Source organism: Procambarus clarkii, chromosome 15, assembly GCF_040958095.1.
Source record: "Procambarus clarkii isolate CNS0578487 chromosome 15, FALCON_Pclarkii_2.0, whole genome shotgun sequence".
Taxonomy (NCBI): Eukaryota; Metazoa; Arthropoda; class Malacostraca; order Decapoda; family Cambaridae; genus Procambarus; species Procambarus clarkii.
Window position 1 is genome coordinate 41,874,302 of NC_091164.1, and position 22,718 is coordinate 41,897,019.

The window sequence follows — 22,718 nt, forward strand, 5'->3', positions numbered from 1 at the left end:
TCCTTGCACTTTTGCGTGATGTAGTCCATCATATCTTGGGCCGTCTTTTCCCCTGGTGACGGCCCTACTGGGTCGCAACTGGGTTCTTTTCTGGTGTTATTAGAATTTGGGAATCCGGTCCCAAGTTAGTAGAGGCTTTCAAGGGATGTGTTCCGTAACGCAAGTTAGTATTAATTGGGGAGGGATACAAATGCTCTAATTTATATATATATTGTCACCACCACCATAAATAAATATATAAACAGTCACACGGGGGTTATACTATAATGTACAGAATTGTCTTCCTCTGAAGACACATGATGCTCCACGGTGCTCACGATGAGTAGCCCTGGTTCTCTTCTTCGTCCCACGATGAATCCTCTTGGATTCTCTTGGCGAATCTACCCTGGCCACAGGCCAGCCAAATCACAGTCCCACTGGGTGCTCCGTCGTGGAGGCCTTCAACCACGATCCAGCCTGTAGCTGGAAGGTTCCGATCAGCTCCTCTGTGTAGGCCACTCCACGACCGATACTAGGGTTGTGAGCCCTAGGCAGGAGCCTCGTGTGATTCCGCTGATCACTCTCCTCTCTCAGCACCACAGTGGCTAGTCTCTTCCACCAGCCAGCCCCGGATAATGGCGATTCCTAATACTGCCACGTCACAGGCAGGCTAACACTCTCAGCAGAGTTCGTCTGGGGGTGACTCACGGCTTCTGCAGAGCAAACTCGTGAAGAGACCTTGGCTACCTTGGGTAGACTGCCCAATCGTCCAGTACAGCAGTCCCAGGTCGACTCTGTAATCAGACACGTCATTAGTACTGGGGCTAGGGAACCTCACTTACAGGCTTAGACACAAACGTCCACCTATCCACTCCATAGATGGCGTTGCTGTCTAATGGCCACCTCACCAGAGGTCAGCAGCGGCTATGTTACGAGCTGATTAAGACGGGAATCCAGCACCTGTGGCCGGTATATCCTGTCCTCACTAGATGGCGTCGTCCATTTGGAGGGGGTTTCGGGAGCTGACTCACAGATGGCGTTGTCGTCACTGCTCCTGAGGGGCAAACAATCTTGGTCCTTCCTGACTAGTCATAGATTGGCTTCCTACTGGTGGTAGGAAGCCAATCTACGACGCTGGACTCGGGTCCGTAACACCCTGAGCTCTGTTTCTCATGCTATATCTGTTAAGAATTTTCTAATCTCCTCATAGTTTTCCTTTCGGTATGCTAACCTTTTGGTTTCGGTATCCCTCCTCGGGTTCAATAACCCTTCTTCAATCAGGTACTCAAACACAAATACACTGTGGTCGCTCATTCCTACTGGGGCCTTAAAACCGATGTGTGTGTGAACAAACAAACATGAAGAAACTGTTTGTGTGTGTGTGTGTGTGTGTGTGTGTGTGTGTGTGTGTGTGTGTGTGTGTGTGTGTGTGTGTGTGTGTGTGTGTGTGTGTGTGTGTGTGTGTGTGTTTGTGTGTGTGTGTGTGTGTGTGTGTGTGTGTACTCACCTAGTTGTACTCACCAAGTTGTGTTTGCGGGGGGTTGAGCTCTGGCTCTTTGGTCCCGCCTCTCAACCGTCAATCAACAGGTGTACAGATTCCTTAGCCTATTGGGCTCTATCATATCTACACTTGAAGCTGTTTATGGAGTCAGCCTCCACCACATCACTTCCTAATGCATTCCATTTGTCAACCACTCTGACACTAAAAAAGTTCTTTCTAATATCTCTGTGGCTCATTTGGGCACTCAGTTTCCATCTGTGTTGCCTTGTGCATGTTCCCCTTGTGTTCAATAGACTGTCTTTATCTACCCTATCAATTCCCTTGAGAATCTTGAATGTGGTGATCATGTCCCCCCTAACTCTTCTGTCTTCCACCGAAGTGAGGTGTAATACCCGTAGTCTCTCCTCGTAGCTCATACCTCTCAGCTCGGGTACTAGTCTGGTGGCAAACCTTTGAACTTTTTCCAGTTTAGTCATGTCCTTGACTAGATATGGACTCCATGCTGGGGCTGCATACTCCAGGATTGGCCTGACATATGTGGTATACAAAGTTCTGAATGATTCTTTACACAAGTTTCTGAATGCTGTTCGTATGTTGGCCAGCCTGGCATATGCCACTGATGTTATCCGCTTGATATGTGCTGCAGGAGACAGGTCTGACGTGATATCAACCCCCAAGTCTTTTTCCTTCTCTGACTCCTGAAGAATTTCCTCTCCCAGATGATACCTTGTATCTGGCCTCCTGCTCCCTACACCTATCTTCATTACATTACATTTGGTTGGGTTAAACTCTAACAACCATTTGTTCGACCATTCCTTCAGCTTGTCTAGGTCTTCTTGAAGCCTCAAACAGTCCTCTTCTGTTTTAATCCTTCTCGTAATTTTAGCATCGTCTGCAAACATTGAGAGAAATGAATCGATACGCTCCGGGAGATCATTTACATATATCAGAAACAAGATAGGGCCGAGTACAGAGCCCTGTGGGACTCCACAGGTGACTTCACGCCAATCGGAGGTCTCACACCTCACCGTAACTCTCTGCTTCCTATTGCTTAGATACTCCCTTATCTACTGGAGCACCTTACCAGCTACACCTGCCTGTCTCTCCAGCTTATGTACCAGCCTCTTATGCGGTACTGTGTCAAAGGCTTTCCGACAATTCAAGAAAATGCAGTCCGCCCAGCCCTCTCTTTCTTGCTTAATCTTTGTCACCTGATCGTAGAATTTTATCAAGCCTGTAAGGCAAGATTTATCCTCCCTTAGCCCATGTTGGCGATTTGTCACGAAGTCCCTTCTCTCCAGATGTGTTACCAGGTTTTTTCTCACGATCTTCTCCATCACCTTGCATGGTATACAAGTCAAGGACACTGGCTAGTAGTTCAGTGCCTCATGCCTGTCGCCCTTTTTATATATTGGGACCACATTCGCCGTCTTCCATATTTCTGGTAGGTCTCCCGTCTCCAGTGACTTACTATACACTATGGAGAATGGCAAGCAAAGTGCCTCTGCACGCTCTTTCAGTATCCATGGTGAGATCCCATCTGGACCAACAGCCTTTCTAACATCCAGATCCAGCAGGTGTCTCTTGACCTCCTCTCTCGAAATTTCGAACTCTTCCAAGGCCACCTGGTTTACCTCCCTTTCACCTAGCACAGTGACCTCACCTTGTTCTATTGTGAAGACCTCCTGGAACCTCTTGTTGAGTTCTTCACACACCTCTCTGTCATTCTCAGTATACCCGTCCTCGCCTGTTCGAAGTTTCAATACCTGTTCTTTCACTGTTATTTTCCTTCTGATGTGACTGTGGAGTAGCTTTGGTTCGGTCTTGGCTTTGTTTGCTATATCATTTTCAAAACTTTTCTCTGCTTCTCTTCTCACCCTGACGTACTCATTCCTGAATCTCTGGTATCTCTCTCTGCTTTTTGGTGTTCTGTTATTCCGGAAGTTCCTCCACGCCCTTTTAGTTCAGTTTCTTTCGCTTCCATACATGCTCTATTGTACCATGGATTCTTCTGTTGCTTCTCGGATTTTTACCTTTGGGCCGGGATGAACCTGTTTACTCCCTCCTGACACTTTTGGGTAACATAGTCCATCATACCCTGTACTGACTTATCTCTGAGGTCTGTGTCCCAAGGTATTTTACTTAGGAAACTTCTCATCTGTTCATAATTCCCCTTTCGGTATGCCAGCCTTTTGATTCCTAGTTCTTTTTTGGGGGAGATAAGTCCTAGCTCTACCAGGTACTCAAAGTTCAATACACTGTGGTCATTCATTCCCAAGGGCGCTTCCATCTTAACTTCCCTTATATCCCACTCATTTAGGGTAAATATCAAATCAAGCATTGCTGGTTCATCTTCTCCTCTCATTCTTGTTGGTTCTTTGATGTACTGGCTTTGGAAGTTTCTTGTTGCCACGTCCAGCAGCTTAGCTCTCCATGTTTCTGGTCCTCCATGCTGGTCTCTGTTCTTCCAATCTATCTTCCCATGGTTGAAGTCTGCCATAATTAGTAGTCCAGATCCATTCCTGCTAGCAACAGAAGCTGCTCTTTCTATTATGTTAATGGTGGCCATGTTGTGTGTGGCCATGTGTGTGTGTGTGTGTGTGTGTGTGTGTGTGTGTGTGTGTGTGTGTGTGTGTGTGTGTGTGTGTGTGTGTGTGTGTGTTTACTAGTTGTGTTTACTAGTTGTGTTTTTGCGGGGGTTGAGCTCTGCTCTTTCGGCCCGCCTCTCAACTGTCAATCAATTGTTTACTAACTACTTTTTTTTTTTTTTTTTTTTTTTTTTTTTTTAATTTCCCACCCCACACACACACACACACACCCCAGGAAGCAGCCCGTGACAGCTGACTAACTCCCAGGTACCTATTTACTGCTAGGTAACAGGGGCACTTAGGGTGAAAGAAACTTTGCCCATTTGTTTCCGCCTCGTGCGGGAATCGAACCCGCGCCACAGAATTACGAGTCCTGCGCGCTATCCACCAGGCTACGAGGCCCCCTGTGTGTGTGTGTGTGTGTGTGTGTGTGTGTGTGTGTGTGTGTGTGTGTGTGTGTGTGTGTGTGTGTGTGTGTGTGTGTGTGTGTGTGTGTGTGTGTGTGTGTGTGTATTTGCGTTTCTGATACAAGTTGTAGTGATCCTAACTTAAACCACAGCAGAAAACACCAGCTTATTCTTCCCCAACATTACACTCTCTCTCGTCATATTGGGTTAGTCCATACGAGGCAGCTCCTATTTACCTTCACCCAACCAACTCATACCTGATGCAGTGTTGACGAGGGAGGTGTGTGGACACCTGAGCAGCACCGCCTTCACCATTTCCATGTTGCACAGTTTGGCAGCCTCGCTCAGCGGAGGGTCTGAGAGAGAGCAGTATTGTATCAGGGATTTACTCGTAAGTAATGCGTAATTATAAATTGCTGAAACCGTATTTATTATACGGGTTTCCATTGTTTGGGGCAGGAAGCCTTTAGGACTTATCGCAGTCCCCCTAAAACCTAAGCGCGTGTTTGACCCTCCCCAGGATGCAACCCATAAGACTTGACCTCTAGGTACCTATTTACAAGGGTATACAGGTAAACAGTAGTTTCAGTTGCAAAATAATAGAAACATCTGTGCACTTTCACAGGCATTGTACCCGGGACCTCTCCGGTATAAGCAATTTGAAAGGCATTTGTGTTATTAAGCAAGATAGACTTAATGTTAATTCTCATTTATAACTCTTAATTGTTACAGAAATGATGATGCTCCAGCACCTCCACGCACCTTGTGCAATGACGTTCACCAATGCTCCTCTATCAAGTAGAAGTGTGACCAGCGCTGTGATGTTTGTCTTGATTGCTGTAACTAGCGGGTTTTTAACTGCAATGGAAGTGTGCTACGTAAAAATTAAACAACAATATGTACATCTATGCGGAAACACCACCTTTGAGTAAATAGAGACTGTTGAACGTGTTTTCGGCTCAATTAGCCATCATCAGAGCAAGAGAGAGACTGACTCTCTACCTTGCTCTGATAAAGGTGAATTGAGCCAAAAATACATTCAGCTCTCTGTGATTTCTTAAATGAGGTTTTTCCACATACATGGACCAGTTTTTTTTATTGCTGTTGCATGTACCCCACACACACACTTTATATATAAATAAATAAATAAATAAAATATATATATATATATATATATATATATATATATATATATATATATATATATATATTATATATATATATATATATATATATATATATATATATATATATATATATATATATATATATATATATATATATATATATATATATATATATATCCTTTCCCGAAACGCTACGCGTACTACTGGCTGTACAAGAATGTAACAACTCTTGTATATATCTCAAAAAAAAAAACAAACAAAAAAAAAAACAAAAAATATATATATATATATATATATATATATATATATATATATATATATATATATATATATATATTTGTATATTTTGGTAGCAGTCTTTCCTGTAGACATATATTATTAAATATGACCGAAAAAGTAAGATTAATAATTCTAACACGAATTTTCTCGATCTTTCTTATGTTTCTTTTCACTGTTGATGGTAATGGAAAAATTAATTCTCGAAAATTCATTTTTATTTTTAGTCTGACGCGACACTTGAACGTGTTTCGTAATAACTTATTACATTTTCAAAGACTTTTAGTTTACACACACACAACTATTACCTACAAACACTAAACAGAGTTCTTACTTATGCTATGATTTAAACAGCTGTTTACCTATGGATGAAACAATCGGGATGATAGTGGACAGAGTGTATCGTGATCCGGCCTGTACTCCTCTTGACATACCAGAAAACATTCTAAGGAAGCTACTCCAAGCTTGTACTAAAGAGGCACCCTTCTTGAGCCCGGATGGGCACATGTATAAGCAAGTAGATGGGGTTGCCATGGGTTCTCCCCTAGGTGTCCTGTTTGTGAACTTCTACATGGGTACCATCGAACAAAAGGTCTTAGTCGACATGAACTTGAAACCGGCCATATACTGCAGATATGTTGACGAAATTTTTACACAGGTACCTCATGTCAGGCATCTGCAGGAGCTGAAGGAGGAATTTCAGCGGAATTCTGTGTTGCGTTTCACTTACGAGATGGAGAAGGATGGGAAGCTGCCCATTCTAGATGTAACAGTCATGGAAAAGAGCGGAGGTTTCCACACTGCCGTCTACACTAAGGAAACGAACATAGGAATGTGCCTAAATGCCAACAGTGACTGCCAAGACAGGTACAAGAGGAGTGCCGTTAACTGCTTATGTCGACCGTGCTCTCAGCCACAGCTCAGGATGGAAGCAAGTCGATGAAGAACTCTGTAGGGTAAGGCAGGTCCTAGTCAACAACGGCTTCTCCAATGGTTTCGTTGAAGACATCATAAGAAGGAAGGTGAAACGCCATGCAACCTCTGCAGAGACAACTAACACAACACCTGTACCCCCTATTAGACTATTTTACAGGAACTTCTTTTCCACAGCCCATAAAACGGAGGAAAGGGTATTGTTAATAGAAACGTTATCCCTACAGACAAAAATCAGAAGATACAATTGACGATTTACTATAAAACCAAGAAAACGGCCAACCTACTCATGAGAAACTCTCCAGACACAAAGCAGAACGCTTTAAAAGAGACCAAGGTCGTCTATGCCTTCAAATGTCCCACTTGGAGACTGTAAGCCTCAAAGAATTCAGTATATAGGCAAAACAACAACATCTCTTTCCAGGCGATTAACGATGCATAAGCAACAGGGCTCCATTAAGGAACATATATAATCTCTTCCCACAACCAGACCATCACCAGAGAAGTCTTAACAAAAAACACGGAAATCATCGATAGACACAGCGATAGCAGGCGGCTTGTTATCTGCGAGGCACTACACATTAAGAAGTCGATACCAGCAATCAACAGCCAATTAATGCACAACTATATTCTACCCACTTCAAGACTCCGCACCAATATAGAAGCATCAAGAAATATTGGCCAATATGCCCTTTGCAGTTTCTTCCATTCTTCCCTTTAACTTACAAAATATTATACCCATTGTTTCGATGTTCTGTCTTGTGTTGAAAGTTTGTTTTCACCTCATCCAAAACTGTTGTAACATATCACCTCACCCAAATGTAGGTATAAAATCAAAGCTGTTTAAACTCTGTTTAGTGTTTGCAGGTTATAGTTGTGTGTGTGTAAACTAAAGTCTTTGAAAATGTTATAAGTTTTTACGAAACCCGTTCAAGTGTCAGCGTCAGACTAAAAATAAAAATGAATTTTGGAGAATAGATTTTTCAGTTACCATCAACAGTGAAAAGAAACATAAGAAATATTGAGAAAATTCGTGTTAGAATTATTAATCTAACTTTTTCGGTCATATATTTAATATATATATATATATATATATATATATATATATATATATATATATATATATATATATATATATATATATATATATATATATATATATATATATACCTTCCAGTAGCTGGCATAACTAGTATGCTTTAACCCACTACACCATCAGACCTTACAAAAGAAGTAGATAGTTCGAGATATATATCCCAAACATCTCCACTTCCCGAAGGCACCAGATGAGTGTGGGGTCAGTCTGCATTTTCCATCAAGCCACTGTCAATGTGAGAGAACTCGTGTCCAGCTTATAAGCCTATTATATATAAGCCTATAGGCTTATATATATAAGCCACTATATGTCCATTATATAAGCCTATAGGCTTATAAGCTGGACATGAGTTCTCTCACATTGACAGTGGCTTGATGGAAAATGCAGACTGACCCCACACTCATCTGGTGCCTTCGGGAAGTGGAGATGTTTGGGATATATATCTCGAACTATCTACTTCTTTTGTAAGGTCTGATGGTGTAGTGGGTTAAAGCATACTAGTTATGCCAGCTACTGGAAGGTAGTTGTGCTTTCTGGGTTCGAGTCCCACTGGTGGGTGTTGTCCAAAGATTATTAATCTTCACTTGTGGTTTATGCATGTATAGGCTTATATATATATATATATATATATATATATATATATATATATATATATATATATATATATATATATATATATATATATATATTCGTTATTGAAGCATCCATCTCCAAATCAATTTGGTGAGCATCTTCTGACAAATGAACGAATAAATCATTAGACAATTCGCCATGTCTTACAGAGTATTTATGTTGCGAAATTCTACATTTCAAATCTTTAGATGTTTGCCCAACATAGAGCTTATTACAGTCTTTACAAGGTATTTTATAAATGACACAGTTATCACTACAAGGGCGCAGTGTCAACTGTGTCATTTATAAAATACCTTGTAAAGACTGTAATAAGCTCTATGTTGGGCAAACATCTAAAGATTTGAAATGTAGAATTTCGCAACATAAATACTCTGTAAGACATGGCCAATTGTCTAATGATTTATTCGTTCATTTGTCAGAAGATGCTCACCAAATTGATTTGGAGATGGATGCTTCAATAACGAATATATATATATATATATATATATATATATATATATATATATATATATATATATATATATATATATATATATATATATATATATATATATGTCGTACCTAGTAGCCAGAACGCACTTCTCAGCCTACTATGCAAGGCCCAATTTGCCTAATAAACCAAGTTTTCATGAATTAATTGTTTTTCGACTACCTAACCTACCTAACCTAACCTAACCTAACTTTTTCGGCTACCTAACCGAACCTAACCTATAAAGATAGGTTAGGTTAGGTTAGGTAGGGTTGGTTAGGTTCGGTCATATATCTACGTTAATTTTAACTCCAATAAAAAAAAATTGACCTCATACATAATAAAATGGGTAGCTTTATCATTTCATAAGAAAAAAATTAGAGAAAATGTATTAATTCAGGAAAATATGGCTTATTAGGCAAATCGGGCCCTGCATAGTAGGCCGAGAAGTGCATTCTGGCTACTAGGTACGAGATATATATATATATATATATATATATATATATATATATATATATATATATATATATATATATATATATATATATATATATATATATATATATATATATATATATATATATACATGCGTTTTGCAACGCACAACGCATGTGCGTTGCTAAGCCACAGTAGCCTTCCCCTGTCTCCCAGTCCTCCCCAACATTGCCCCCTACCCCATCTCCTTGTCCATTAAACCTTTCCCTACTCTCCTGTCTCCTCTTCCTCCACACCATCCCCCACTCCAGCGTTGCCTCGTTCTCCTAATCATTCCTCACTCCACTGTCCCCTCATCCCCACCATCCCCAACTCTCTCATCCTTTCCACCATTTCCCCCCTCCTCCCAACCATTCCTCCCTCTCCTTTTCCCTCGTCTTTCCATCCATTTTCCACTCCCCCGTTTCCTCGTCCTCCCTATCATTCCCCCCCCCTCCCCAATCCTCTTATCCTTCAACCATCCCCCACTCCCACGTCCCCTCGTCCTCCTAACGATTCCCCACTCCACCGTCACCTCGTCCAACCACTGTAATAACCCTGAACTCTGTAATCTCTTCCTGAACGCTATCCCTGTTGTAATTCACTTTCTCTCTTCACTCAATACCCCATCTTAACACTCTTACAGTCCAGTATGACCCCTCACTGAACTACCACGAATATAAGAGGAATATTAAATGAGGAAGATACATCAAGGACAAAAATTATACTTTATGAAAATAATAATAAATCATTAAAACCATTAAACACTGCCACCACCTTCCCGACCACCCACTACCTGAATGTGTCTATGACCGATCCCCCAGGAAGGCAAGGAATCAGTAATCATGGCACTCCCGGGTAATATGAACTTCAGTAATAACTTTTGGGAAATTAGTTTGTTTAATTTACTTTACTTATTTAAATCCAGGGCAACTTTAATGTCTATTAACTGTAGGAGAACATCGGGAGGTTTCCAATTCAACACATAAAAATGACAAAGTATAGAAATATATGAGAGGGGAGTTAAGTTAATACCACTGGACAAGTTATACAATTTATTTTATGAAACATGTAAATTAAGTCAATTTGAACATATACCCTATTCTATTCCCCTAGAGGCACAATGGATATCTACTGAGGACATGAATCAAGTGCACAGTACCTTAACACCGCACTGAGGCCAAGATATTGATGACTGCCCTCAGCCCCTTTGGATGCGGGCTGCGCCCCTTATTCCCCACACTCCCAAGACACACTCCTGAAATTTTGTTTTACCAGCTTATTGCTGGAAAGGATTACTCCTCCCACCATCTAATACAGCCCCAGAACTCCACCCATTATTTTGGCAATGGCCAACCATTTAACACTAGGCCTGAGGTCTGGCTCTCTAGGGCCAATAAGGACTTGGCCCTTATCTATTGCCAATCACCTTCCATGATCTGCCATGGAAGGTTACATGAATTTTTAATGATTGAGTCACCTCTCTCCAGCTATTAGAAGGGAACAAGGCGCCTCTATGGAGTACCAGTGCACCTCCGAGCAATGTTTACCAAGCTGATAAATTATGTTCAAGCCTGTCTCCTCCAAGATAAAGGGTAGGGACATTTGCCTCGCCTGGTATGGGGAAGGTACCAGTGAGAGGGGCAAGAGAGGGAATGAGAGGTGGATGGAGAGGGAAAACTGAGTGGGGGGAGCCAAAGGTATCACGAGGGCCAGCTGCAAGACCACCCTCAGGTCACCCTCTTGGTCCTGACAAATGGGCGACAGGGGGGGGGGGAAGAGGAGGAGACGAATGACGGGCAAGGGGAGGGGAGAAAGGGAGAAGGAAGGAGGGGAGAGGGGAGAAGAAAAGGAGGGGAGAAGGGAGAACCAATGATCTGAGCACCAGATCATTACAACTCCCCCTCCTCGGAAATTAAGAAATTTGTGTGTAACGAAAGTTAAACACACTTTTCTTATCCAGAAATCCTGCCCTACCATAACCATTAACTCCAAAACAACATATTTAACCCAACACTATATTAGCCCAATGCCTCAAAACCAAAAGAAATTATCTAATCCTAACTAACGCCATACAATCCTCCAACAACAATAATGGCATCCCCCTAAAGGTGTGCCCCAGCATGTATTTATACCTATCAACACAACAGTAATAATACATAAAACATAAGGACAGAGACCGTCCTTATAATCCTGACTGTCCACTTGGGTGCAGCCCCGCACCCTTCCAACTACCTGGAAGACAAAACATCCTATACCTGTCCTGATATAGTAACAAATAACTGTAAAAAATCCATACCTAACAACTTACGCTAGCTAAAATCCTCCGATAGCCTTCAGCTATCCCAGTATTCCACCTGGAATAAGGTGAAACACATCACAGCACATCACATAGAAACATTAAAAAAAAATCAATGTCATTAAAAAAAAATAAAAAAAATTATATCAAAATAGAGGAACACTACCTCTCAGAGACCTTAGTGTTCCACTCCACAAATGTGGCAACTGCCCACCACAGCGTATCTAGATCCTTAAAATCTAAAGAAAATACACAAAAATATTTTTATTAAAAAAAATTCAATGTCCACAGACATGTCTCTTAACCAACAACAACACTCTGGATATGAGTTCCTCAACTCCTAATATCCCAGAGTTCATACTCAAGTCCACATCAACAGCGGGTGAACACATTTTTCAGACTGTGTACCACACCCTTATTATTCAATAAACCCCCCACCCTCCCACCCAAAAAAAAAAAAATAAAAAAGAATATATAACTATCAATATCTAGGATCTAGAAAAATCTAGATAAAGTTCCCCACTGATCAACGTTTCTAGAGTCCCTACTAAATGGTTCTCAAACCAGTTCACTCGTACAACATATCTAGAGACAGGGTAATTTTCTAGTAACAACTTTCTAGATGTTCACTTTCTAGATTTATTTCTCTATTTCACTAGTTCTAGTTTTCAACATTTAATACTGTTCCAGAGAGCTTTCCGAAGGTGTGTAGGTGCTTTAATATCAGATGGGAAATTGAAAGTTGAATTAGTTGCTCCGAGTTAACACCGTTTACTATATTACTATAATTTATTTTATATGAAACTTTTCTATAAAGAAGTTCTATAGTTCTTTCCTGGTGACATCTCGTTGCTGTAGATTCCAGCGACTACCTCATGTTGCTTGAAGATCCTGGTCATCTGGAAGTTCCATTTCCGGCCTCGGCCAACTACGGACAGTACAGGGAGTCTTGTACTACCCGCACCTGACTTGAGTTACAGCTGGAAGCTGTGACGAACCTATCTAAGAACGCCTTTGCAACAGTTCGTGAATCTTTCTGAGGCAAGGCAATCAGTGTGGTGTACCTGGACAGGTGGTCTACCAACACCAATACGTAACGGTTTCCTGAATGACTGTGACGCAGATCAATCAGATCAGCCCCCACCCGATCTAAAGGTTCCAAAATTGCAAAATTGAATTCTTGCAATGGAGCTTGAACCTTAAGGGGTACCTTTCCTCCTCAGGCAGTGACCACAGGACTTAACGAAGTTAATGACCTCTGTTAACATACCGGGGAAGAAAAAGAGTGACACGGCTTTCATGTGAGTTTTAAAAATCCCCGGATAACCTGCAATCTTAGGCGCTTGTGCGAGTCTCAACGCCGACTTCTTCAACACCTCTGGGATAACCAGCTGAAAAACTGCACGATCCTTCTGTCCCTTTACATAAAATAAGACCCCATCCTTCATTTCAAAATCATGAATTGCTAAATTACGTTTCTTCGACGGATATTTTCCTCCCTCATAAAGTTCAATAATTTCTTTCCACCTTGGTTCGTTCATCTGGAATTCTCTCATTTTCTCACTGGAAATATTTTCAATATTAAGATTTACGTTAATAGTAGCAATGTTTCTACTCAAAGTGTCTGGTACAACATGTGATGGACCAGGCTTGTAAAGTATTTGGAATGAGTGAGCAGCTAGTTCATGAGACCAACGTGACATGCGAGGGCACTTAGTTATTTTTTCTTTCAAATATGAGTCAACGCCCTGTGATCTGTATAAATGACAAAGTGACGTTGGAAAAGATATGGTTCAAAGTACCTGACACTTTCTACCACAGCCAAAGCTTCCCTATCCGTGGCAGAATAGCGGACCTCCGGACCCTTAACCTTCCTGCTGAAATATGCAACTGGGTGAGGAAGATTGTCATTATCACGTTGCATTAAGCACCCACCAATAGCTATGTCACTGGCGTCAGTGTGTACTTTCCCACTTCATATCAAAATCAGGTACCGCCAAGACTGGGGTGGTAATGAGTTGACTTTTTAATTTTGCATAAGCGTTATCATGCTCAGGTTTCCTAACGAATTTAACATTTTTCTTAGTAAGCTAAGTAAACGGTGCTGATGTACTTGCAAAACTCTCAATGTGGTGACAGAAATATCCGGCTGCCCCCAGAAACCTTCGAACATACTTTGCTGTCTTAGGTGTTGGCATATTAGCGATGGCGCGACAGGAGTCGGGGTCAGGTCGGATACTATCTGTGCTCACCTGGAATCCCAGAATTTCTGAGATGCCAGAGTGTATTTCCCCTTCATTGAGTTTGAAACCTGCCTTATCTAACAGTGCCAACGTCTCAGTCAAATCTCGTAAGTGCTCATCAAACGTCATGGAGTAGATAACCACATCATCCAGGTACGCTAATGAGTGCCTTCCCAAGACTGGGCTGAGAATATAATTAATTGCCCTCTGAAATGATGAAGGTGCTGTCTTTAACCCGAAAGGCATGCGCTTGAATTGATAAGTATGAACCCCATCAGAGAAGGCGGTCTTCTCTCTATCCTTCTCAGCGACTGGGATGGCCCAATACGCAGATTTCGCATCCAGAGTGGAAAAGTATTTGGCTGCCACAAACTGATCTATTATTTCTTGTGTCCGTGGCAAAGGATACACATCACCTTTAGTAATTTCGTTGATCTTTCGGTAGTCAACACAAAACCGATAACTACCATCCGGTTTACGTACCAACACTACTGGCGACAACCATGGTGATGTACTAGGCTCTATCACATTCTGTCTCAACATCGCCTGACTGTAATGGTATATGCACACCATAGCCCCTTCCCCCTTTCCCCTTCCCCTTTGCCCTTCCCCCTTCCCCCTTTCTCTTCTCCTTCCTCTTCCCCTTCCCTTCTCTCGCTTGCCTACTCTCCCTTGGGTCATTTCTGTCTTTTGTCACGGGGGGTCATAAACAGCTTGAAGCCACTTGCTCCCCTCTCTCGCCTGTTCTTCGGGCCAGTGACGAAAATGGGTATATTACCCCCAGGGCTAATAAACTTGTGATCTCAAGTTACACGTGGGTGCCCAGCCAGGAAAGTCGTTGGTGTCTTCCCAGTTTTTGGAGTTTTCTGTCAAGAGGAATTGACCCTTATGGTCAAGACTGATCCGGATTGGTTAAAGACATGTAGGCCTGGGAAGGCGGGGCCTCACAGGGTAGTGCCTGCCTATGCCATTGGCCCGGTTTCTAGAGCACCTAGTCATGGTAAAATCCATTGGCCATAGGCTTGGGATAGGCGGAGTTAATGTGGGCCTAGGAACTAGGGGATGGAGCCTGTTCCACTGGTGAGCGTTTTCAATAAAGAAAAGTTTAGTGTGTCTGGGGACCTCGGCTGAGGTACATACAGGTCAACTGACCTGTGGGCAGCCAATCAACATCCTTTGGCAAGCTGCAGTATTGAAGGTATAGTGCACTTGAGTTCATGTCCATAGTAAATATCCATTGTGCCTCTAGGGGAATAGAATAGGGGATATGTTCAAATTGTCTTAATTTACATGGTTCATAAAATAAATTGTATAACTTGTCCAGTGGTATTCACTTAACTCCCCTTTGATATATTTTTGCAATTTGTCATTTTTGGTGTTGAATTGGAAAACCCCCTATGTTCTCCTACAGTTAATAGATACTAAAGTTGCTCTTGGATTTTAAATACGTAACGTAAATTAAACGAACTAATATTCGCAAAAATTTAATACTGAAATTCATACTACCCTTTGAGTTCCCTCATTATTGAGTCCCTTCCTTCCTAGGGTCTCAATAATTTTAGACACATTCATTTATGTTTGGAAGGTGGTGGCAGTGTTTAATGTTTTATTATTTTACAATTATTAATCAATTAATAACTCCTATCCTTGTTATGTCCTCCTCATTTAATATTCAGTTTATATTCGTGACCGTCCAGTGAGGGGTCATACTGGACTGTAACAGAGTTAAGCTGGGGTATTGAGCGAAGAGAGAGCTGTTCACAGAGTACAGAGAAGGGTTACAATTAAAAGGTTCAGGGTGATAACAAAAGGGACATTGAGGGATATTACAATGGTAGCAGCGGTGTTTTCAATAATTTCTTGACGATTATTGAAGCCTCACGCGTCTGTCCGTTCGGTTATGCTGTGTGGTGAGAGTCAGCCTAGTGCAACGTTCTAGAGTTTCGACGGTAATCCTATGTGGTGCGATTCGCATAGAGTAGGCGATTCTAGTGTCGTGAAGGGCTGGGAAGTTTAATTATATGCAGTAAGCGTATGCACTAAGCAGGCAGTTTAGAGTGGAGGCCGCCTTGGGTGGTTGGAAAGGATGTTATTTACTCGACCCTCTGCAACTACGGACAAGGGTGCTGCGTGGTGGTTTTCGCAGCAACAATTCTAGGTTTCGAATTGTCGTGGCGGGGAAATATTAGGACGCTAATTATTATCCTCGAGGGCGTGTTAGGCCACCCAATCGCTAGATTTTTATGGTACAGCCATGAAGGTACCAAGAGTTCACTGAGGGATGGCCTAGTAGATTCTCTAGCAACGGAATTACGGTGGTGTCGGACAGTTAGATCTGTCGGTTGTTCCGCTATCTAATCTAACCGTTGACCGCGAAGGACAGGATTATTTGGTACTGTCGGGATCTAGGTGGATGTGGTTACCTAGGCTTGGAAAAGCGACAGGGCGGGCCGGGCCGGGACGGTTATAGGTTAAATCGAGATTTCCTTAAGTACTAAATTAAGTTCCCTGTATATTTAGTTCCCTTTCAGGTTAAGTATCCCTTCGGTAGTTAAGTGTTCCCCTTGGTTACGTAATTCTCGTATATAAGTGTTATTATTTTTTCTAAGTATTTGTTTTACATGTTTTAAGTTGGGAATTTTTGTTTTCGTATTGTGCAGTATTAATTCTTTGAGAGAATTACTATAAGGTGAGTGGTTTTACTGTTTTCAAGTGAAGTGCGGTGCATTAAGTGAAGTCAGTGAATGAATTGAAATCAGTGAAATCGTGGAAAAAATTTTTGTGATGACATTTTTCAAAGTCGCTTGGAAAATCTCAATTTCGGAATAAATTCTAGTTTTGTGCCTGGCTATACGATCATCGGGTCGTCAGTGTTAATTCAAGTGTGCGACTAAAGTGATCCGAGTTAGAACTTTGAGAGACCAAAAGTCGAATTTTGGTTATTTAAGAGAATTAGCGTTGGGACTCTTGAATTTTCTAGCGGTTTTACTCAGCGCCCAGTGTAACAGCGCTCAGTAATTGTTTGCGCTCAACCAAGTGTCTAAGTGTCTCACGAGTAGTATATTCAGTTCAAGTGATAAGCGAACTACACGTCGGTATTTAATTTATAATTTTGAGAAAAGAAATACTTGGTTAATTAAGAGTGAGTGCGGAGACTACTTTCTGAGGATTCGCCTTCGTGACAGTGAGCGCACTTTCAATTTTTGTATACTTACCAACGTGTCCAAGTGGTTAGCGAGTGTTATACTCGGTTAAAGTAACAAGTCAACTACGCGCCAGTATTTAAATTATAATTTTGGGAAATTAATTACTAATTTTTACTTAAGGTTCAGCGCGACTCTGTAGCTGTGAGCGTCGCAGTTATCAGTGTATATTTCTCAGTATTCTACAACGCGACCGGCGGTGAACAAGTGTATGCTATGTAAACATCGAGTTCATGCAGTAACGTAAATAATTAATTTAACATTAATTTGGTTTAACTAATATACTTATAATTATGTCCAAGCGCCGTTGTTAGTGTCGGGCAGTTACGGAATTAAAAATAATTGTTGAAGATATTAACATCGCGCCAGTGTTAATTTAACGATAACGTCATTCATTCCTAGTGCGCCTAAGATTTTCAAGAAAAATTTAAGAAATTCAGTTAACATAAAGTGTTGTATTTATTGTGCGCTGGTAAACTAGACTGATTATTTTCGATAAATAAAAACAGAGTTGAAACTAAATTATTTACAGTAAATTCAGTGTAATTCCTTTCACGTAAATATTAATTGTATAATTTCAATATATTTTGTTCAAGAATTCGGTAATTATCAATTTTCTAAAATTTTATATTGGATTGGCATTTAGAGACCAAAAAATTCTTATTATAATTCTTTTTATATTTGCGTTACCAATCCACTTCGAGTGTCTAATAAATATGGTGGAAATTAATTACATTTTTTCAAGTTTACTCTAGTAGTCCGATAATTTAATAATTAACGTAACCTTTTTATGTGGTTTATAAGTGCGCATATATAGTTTATTCAACATCATATACAGTGTTTTGTCTCACAAGTGATGATTAGTAGTCGATGCCGGTTGCGTATTTCCATCTGTCCGCATATAAATTTGACGAATGAGAGAAGAGGATAATAGGACTAAAGAATTCATTCATTGGTGTAGCGTAGTCAGCGAGACTCTGACGCCGACAGCGGTCATCGCCTTGTCAACGGGCGACGGTCCTCGCTGGGGCTCGAGAAATCGATTAGGAAGGGTGGCGATATATGGTACTTCCGGTTTGGTCACACGGAACATTTTTTCCAAGGATTGAGGTTAGGAAATATTTTGTGTTTTACTAGAAGTTATTGATGAAACCACATCGTGTGTTAAAATTTCACCCTGATCCGACGACGGGTCTTGAAGTTACGTTTTAGGGTGAAAATGGTTTTTATCAATGAATGGACAATGTATACAGACGCACCCTCCCCAATACCCCATCCTTACCCAAGCACCCCTCCCTGCCTACAACCCTCAACCTCATACCATCCTTACCCAAGCACCCCTCCCTGCCTACAACCCCCAACCTCAAACCCTCCCTACCTACAACCCCATTCCCCAACCTTACCTCCAGGCCAACCCATGTCCACCCCAATCCCTGGCAGACCCATACCAACCCCAGCCAAATACCACCCAAACCCTTGTCGACGCGTTATTGGAATTCTGGAAAACTGCATTTCCCGCTCAACCCCCACCCTTACAACCCCCTGTTTACAATCCCCTCCACAACCCACCCTCGGCCTGCCCTCACCCTCCCACCTATCCCCCCCAACCCATCCAACCAACCCCTCCAGTTACCCACCCTACCCCCTCCACAACCCACCCACGGCCTGCCCTCACCCTCCCACCTATACCCCCAACCCATCCAACCAACCCCTCCAGTTACCCACCCTACCCCCTCCATTAATCCTACACCTTACTCCTCACCTCCCCTCCACCCCTATTCCCCCTCCCCCCTACCCCTATTCCTAGTGTCGCCTCTTCAGAAGTTGCTGGGGAATGTAGCCAGCGGGCTTCTGGGACCCGAAAAATTGGAGATGAAATTTGTTGGAAGTGTCATGGCCGAGGCCATTACAGATATGTGTGCACGAGCACACGGGTCAAGGGTGACCCAGAACAGGTAAGCACGATGGCTGGCAGACCTACGTTTGAGATGACGGTTGAAGGTGTGAGATTGACAGTTTTTGTGGACACCGGAAGTCAAGCAACGCTCATTAAAAAGTCAGCCTTCAGCACACTTAAAGAGACACGCCTTAAGATTGTGGGAAGCATTTAACAGCAGTGAATTGTCAACATATTAATATCTTGGGCCAGGCCACTCTCAATTTTGAAGTGGGTAAGGGAGAAGCTTACCCATACAATTCCACGATTGTCGAGAATCTTGCATTCCCTGGTCAGATTTGGATTTTCTGGGACGAGTTAACTTTTCTTTGTCTGTGTGAGATTTTTCTCTACGCCTACCTCCCTTAGGAGGTGGACTGCAAGTTTAAAGTCTGCTAAAGTCAAGTGGCATTTGCAACACAGCTATTCAACAGCCCCTCGAGAAGTGACAGCAGGCTCCATCTTGCTGACACTTCGGGCTGACAACATGAACTAACTGAACAAATGAAGGATCCATTAAAGACAAAGACACAAGCAGGCAATCAATAGTGTCTCGGTTTCCCTGACAGCTACTATAATCACAAACTTAGGGGTCCTCCCGCCCCCCAGGAGAGACCCACGTAACTAGGCGGAAGTCCAACAGTGACTCCTCCCTATCACAACCCAGTATGAACACTCTTTGCAACTCCCAACAAGAAGTTGCCCTGTTGTAACCCGATACACAGACAGGCAAGGCGGGAATTCTGGGACACAGCTCCACAGATCCCTAGATGACTCTACTCTCGTCACCAGATGACAACCAAAAGAAATTGCCTGTAGTGATTAATTACGTTAATTGACTGATCGCAGCAGTCAGCAACAAAGTACTACGGTAATCACAAACAATTGTCTCCCACTAGACAACAACAGGATGATACTCTACGTTAATCTTTAACACTTGTCTCTCTCTTGTTAACAATAACTTGACATATTACACCACACTTGACTCCTTGCAAGTATTCAGTGAGTAATTCTCAATTAAGGTCAAACGGACCACTAATTACATCCCCATTGAGTTACGTTAACTAAGCCTACCCTAACTTCATAGCTTCTCCACAGTCTGTGTCAAAAAATTACTAGTGAGTGCTAATTACCCTAATTAAGGCACTAATTACTTGAGCCATTAATTACCTGTCACCAGGACCGATAATTAATCATCCAGAAATACGTCTCACTCCGCACTGCCTAAGCAGGTCTCATCAAACACTGTGAATTCACGGGAAAGGAGTTAATTACCCTAATTAACAAGATGTGCCAATAATCCACTGTCCTCAGACTAGGATATGATTAATACAACGATTTATGCTAGCTCCATGACCTCGCTTTACAGAGTCACCGGAGCTCTCCAATGTTAATTACTCCACTAATTAACATGAGCCACTAATTGCTATACCCCTGAAAGGTAATTAGTCTCTAGCATATTACGTTAACATAAGTACTGACAGACTCTGACAGATCCTCTCCCACTACGTGAATTCATGATGAGAAGGCTAATTACATAATTAGCTAGAGTGGTCAATTAACTGTCACATGGACAATTAATTGCTCCCGAGACGTATCTCATTCTAGCTCAACACTGTTTCTCTTATAACAGCCCTCACTCACTCCACAATACTAAGTGTGCACCCCTTATCCAGTTAATTACCCCTTAATTAACTCACTGAATCCTTAAGTCCTCAACATAACTTAAAGAAACAAAGTAACCCCAGCGTTACATAGGTCACACTACAATGGCATGCAACATCATAACAGCACTGCCCACATATGGTTGCGGCTACTGCAACTCGCTAATTACTGTGCCCACACAATAAAAACACACGGTTGTGCAACACACCAAAGTATACTAATATTATTGCCCCCCCCCCCCTCTTTTACTTGCACCTGATTGCAAAGGAATACTGTGAACACACACATACCTCAGCCAGGCAATTAACCCATCAATTGCCTGACTCTCAATAAGTACTGTGAATTCCCCTGAATAATCCTAGAGGTCCCTTAAACCCTCAACACTGTTCCTGGGGCAATAATATTGTATAAACTGATAACAACACTGCACAAACCTGCAACATAATGATGCCATCAGCATACCCCACATGCTAATGACGTCATTAGGCAATCAGTCAGCAATCACACCTACTGACTTACCACACAACACAGTACATAAACATGCAAATGAACACATAGGAATGGCATTCACATAATCAATGAAAATTAAATCACCAAGTAATGTGCTAATGTGCAACTAATTACACAGACTTCAGGGGTCCCCACTGACATCCCTGACTACCTCTAATGATTATAATTTTACTGTACTCTATGGCATTAATCCAGCCTGAACGATTATATAGAATCGACAGGCTGGATCACTTATATGGTCAATCTCTACACTGACTGGTCACATACACTAGTCAGTCTACACACTTATATAAATATATATATATATAGCTACTTGTGTGGTACCGTGTACAACATCCATCTCCAGGTACATCCCAACCAGTCACCTGGACGACAGTACAGACAGCTGTCTCTCAGCTGCTTCCTCACTGTTACAAACTTTTATTGTACTCACGGCTCCTTTCTACTGCCCTCTTTCCCTTATTTTTCCTCATTACCAAAGTTACTACCACACTTAGCTTGCTTGCTCCTCATGCGTCGACAAGATGTGGCCCTAGGCTGTCCCAGGAAAGTGGCCAAGGCATGTGGCCAAGGCATGTGGCCACAGCGCCCCTCCCGAGCTGAGAGAGGGGGGTTGGTTGGCCTGGGGTAGCCGGCGCGCGGTTGGCCTGGGGAAGCCGGCGCGCGGGCATGCGGGTGGCCTGGGTGGGTGGCCTCCACCTGCGGGCGGGCGCGCACATGGGTGCCGCCCACAGGAGTACCCACGCGGCTGGGAAATCTCAACCTCCTTCAGACTAGAGCTTGCCTGGCTCTACACTGAGGTGACAATGGCCGACGGCGTCCCCATACTGACGCAGCCTGGCGGAATGCAAAGTCCAACATGGGCCTGTAATATCACATACACGTACACTGCCCAACATCAATTGTCCCCTGCCACTAGACAGGATACTCGCTCCACCTGTTACACCATGAGGCTCTGCCAGCCTGCCTCATGCGTTCACACAGTCAACTGTCTCATAGCTTTTTACTGTTTCTTCCGTAAATCCTTGGCCCCAATTCACTTAATTAGGCCTTGACACAACCCCTGATGGCAGGAGTGCCACCAATCGAGTAATTTGGATGACAGAAGCGATTAACAGGGGGTGGAGGTGGCTAGGTGCCACCTCCACCAAACATGTCTCCTTTCCCTGGCCGCCCAATTCAAACTGAAGATTTGGCGGGCTAAGGGAACTCAAGATGCCCATACCTCCTTACTACCATGCCTAGACCAATCAGCTTGAAGCCGGCACTGTTCCCTCATGCCGCTCCCAATCATAGTTGTTCGCGCCAAAACTAGGCTTGGACCACACGTGCGGGACCCAATCATATGCCTCCGTCACCCTCGGGCGTCCTGTGACGTC

At 42.5% G+C, this 22,718-nt stretch overlaps 1 protein-coding gene across 1 annotated transcript in view; it reads right to left on the bottom strand.

Annotated features, from left to right (window-relative positions):
* Nucleotides 1-22,718, bottom strand: part of LOC123759180 (adhesion G protein-coupled receptor L2) — a 356,308-nt gene that overhangs the window by 235,927 nt on the left and 97,663 nt on the right. Inside the window, exons 5-6 of the mRNA XM_069325190.1 lie at nucleotides 5,238-5,333; nucleotides 4,733-4,831 (exon numbers count right to left, since the gene is read on the bottom strand). Of these exons, the coding sequence (XP_069181291.1) occupies nucleotides 4,733-4,831; nucleotides 5,238-5,333 (195 nt within the window). The remainder of the gene's footprint in view (nucleotides 1-4,732; nucleotides 4,832-5,237; nucleotides 5,334-22,718) is intronic.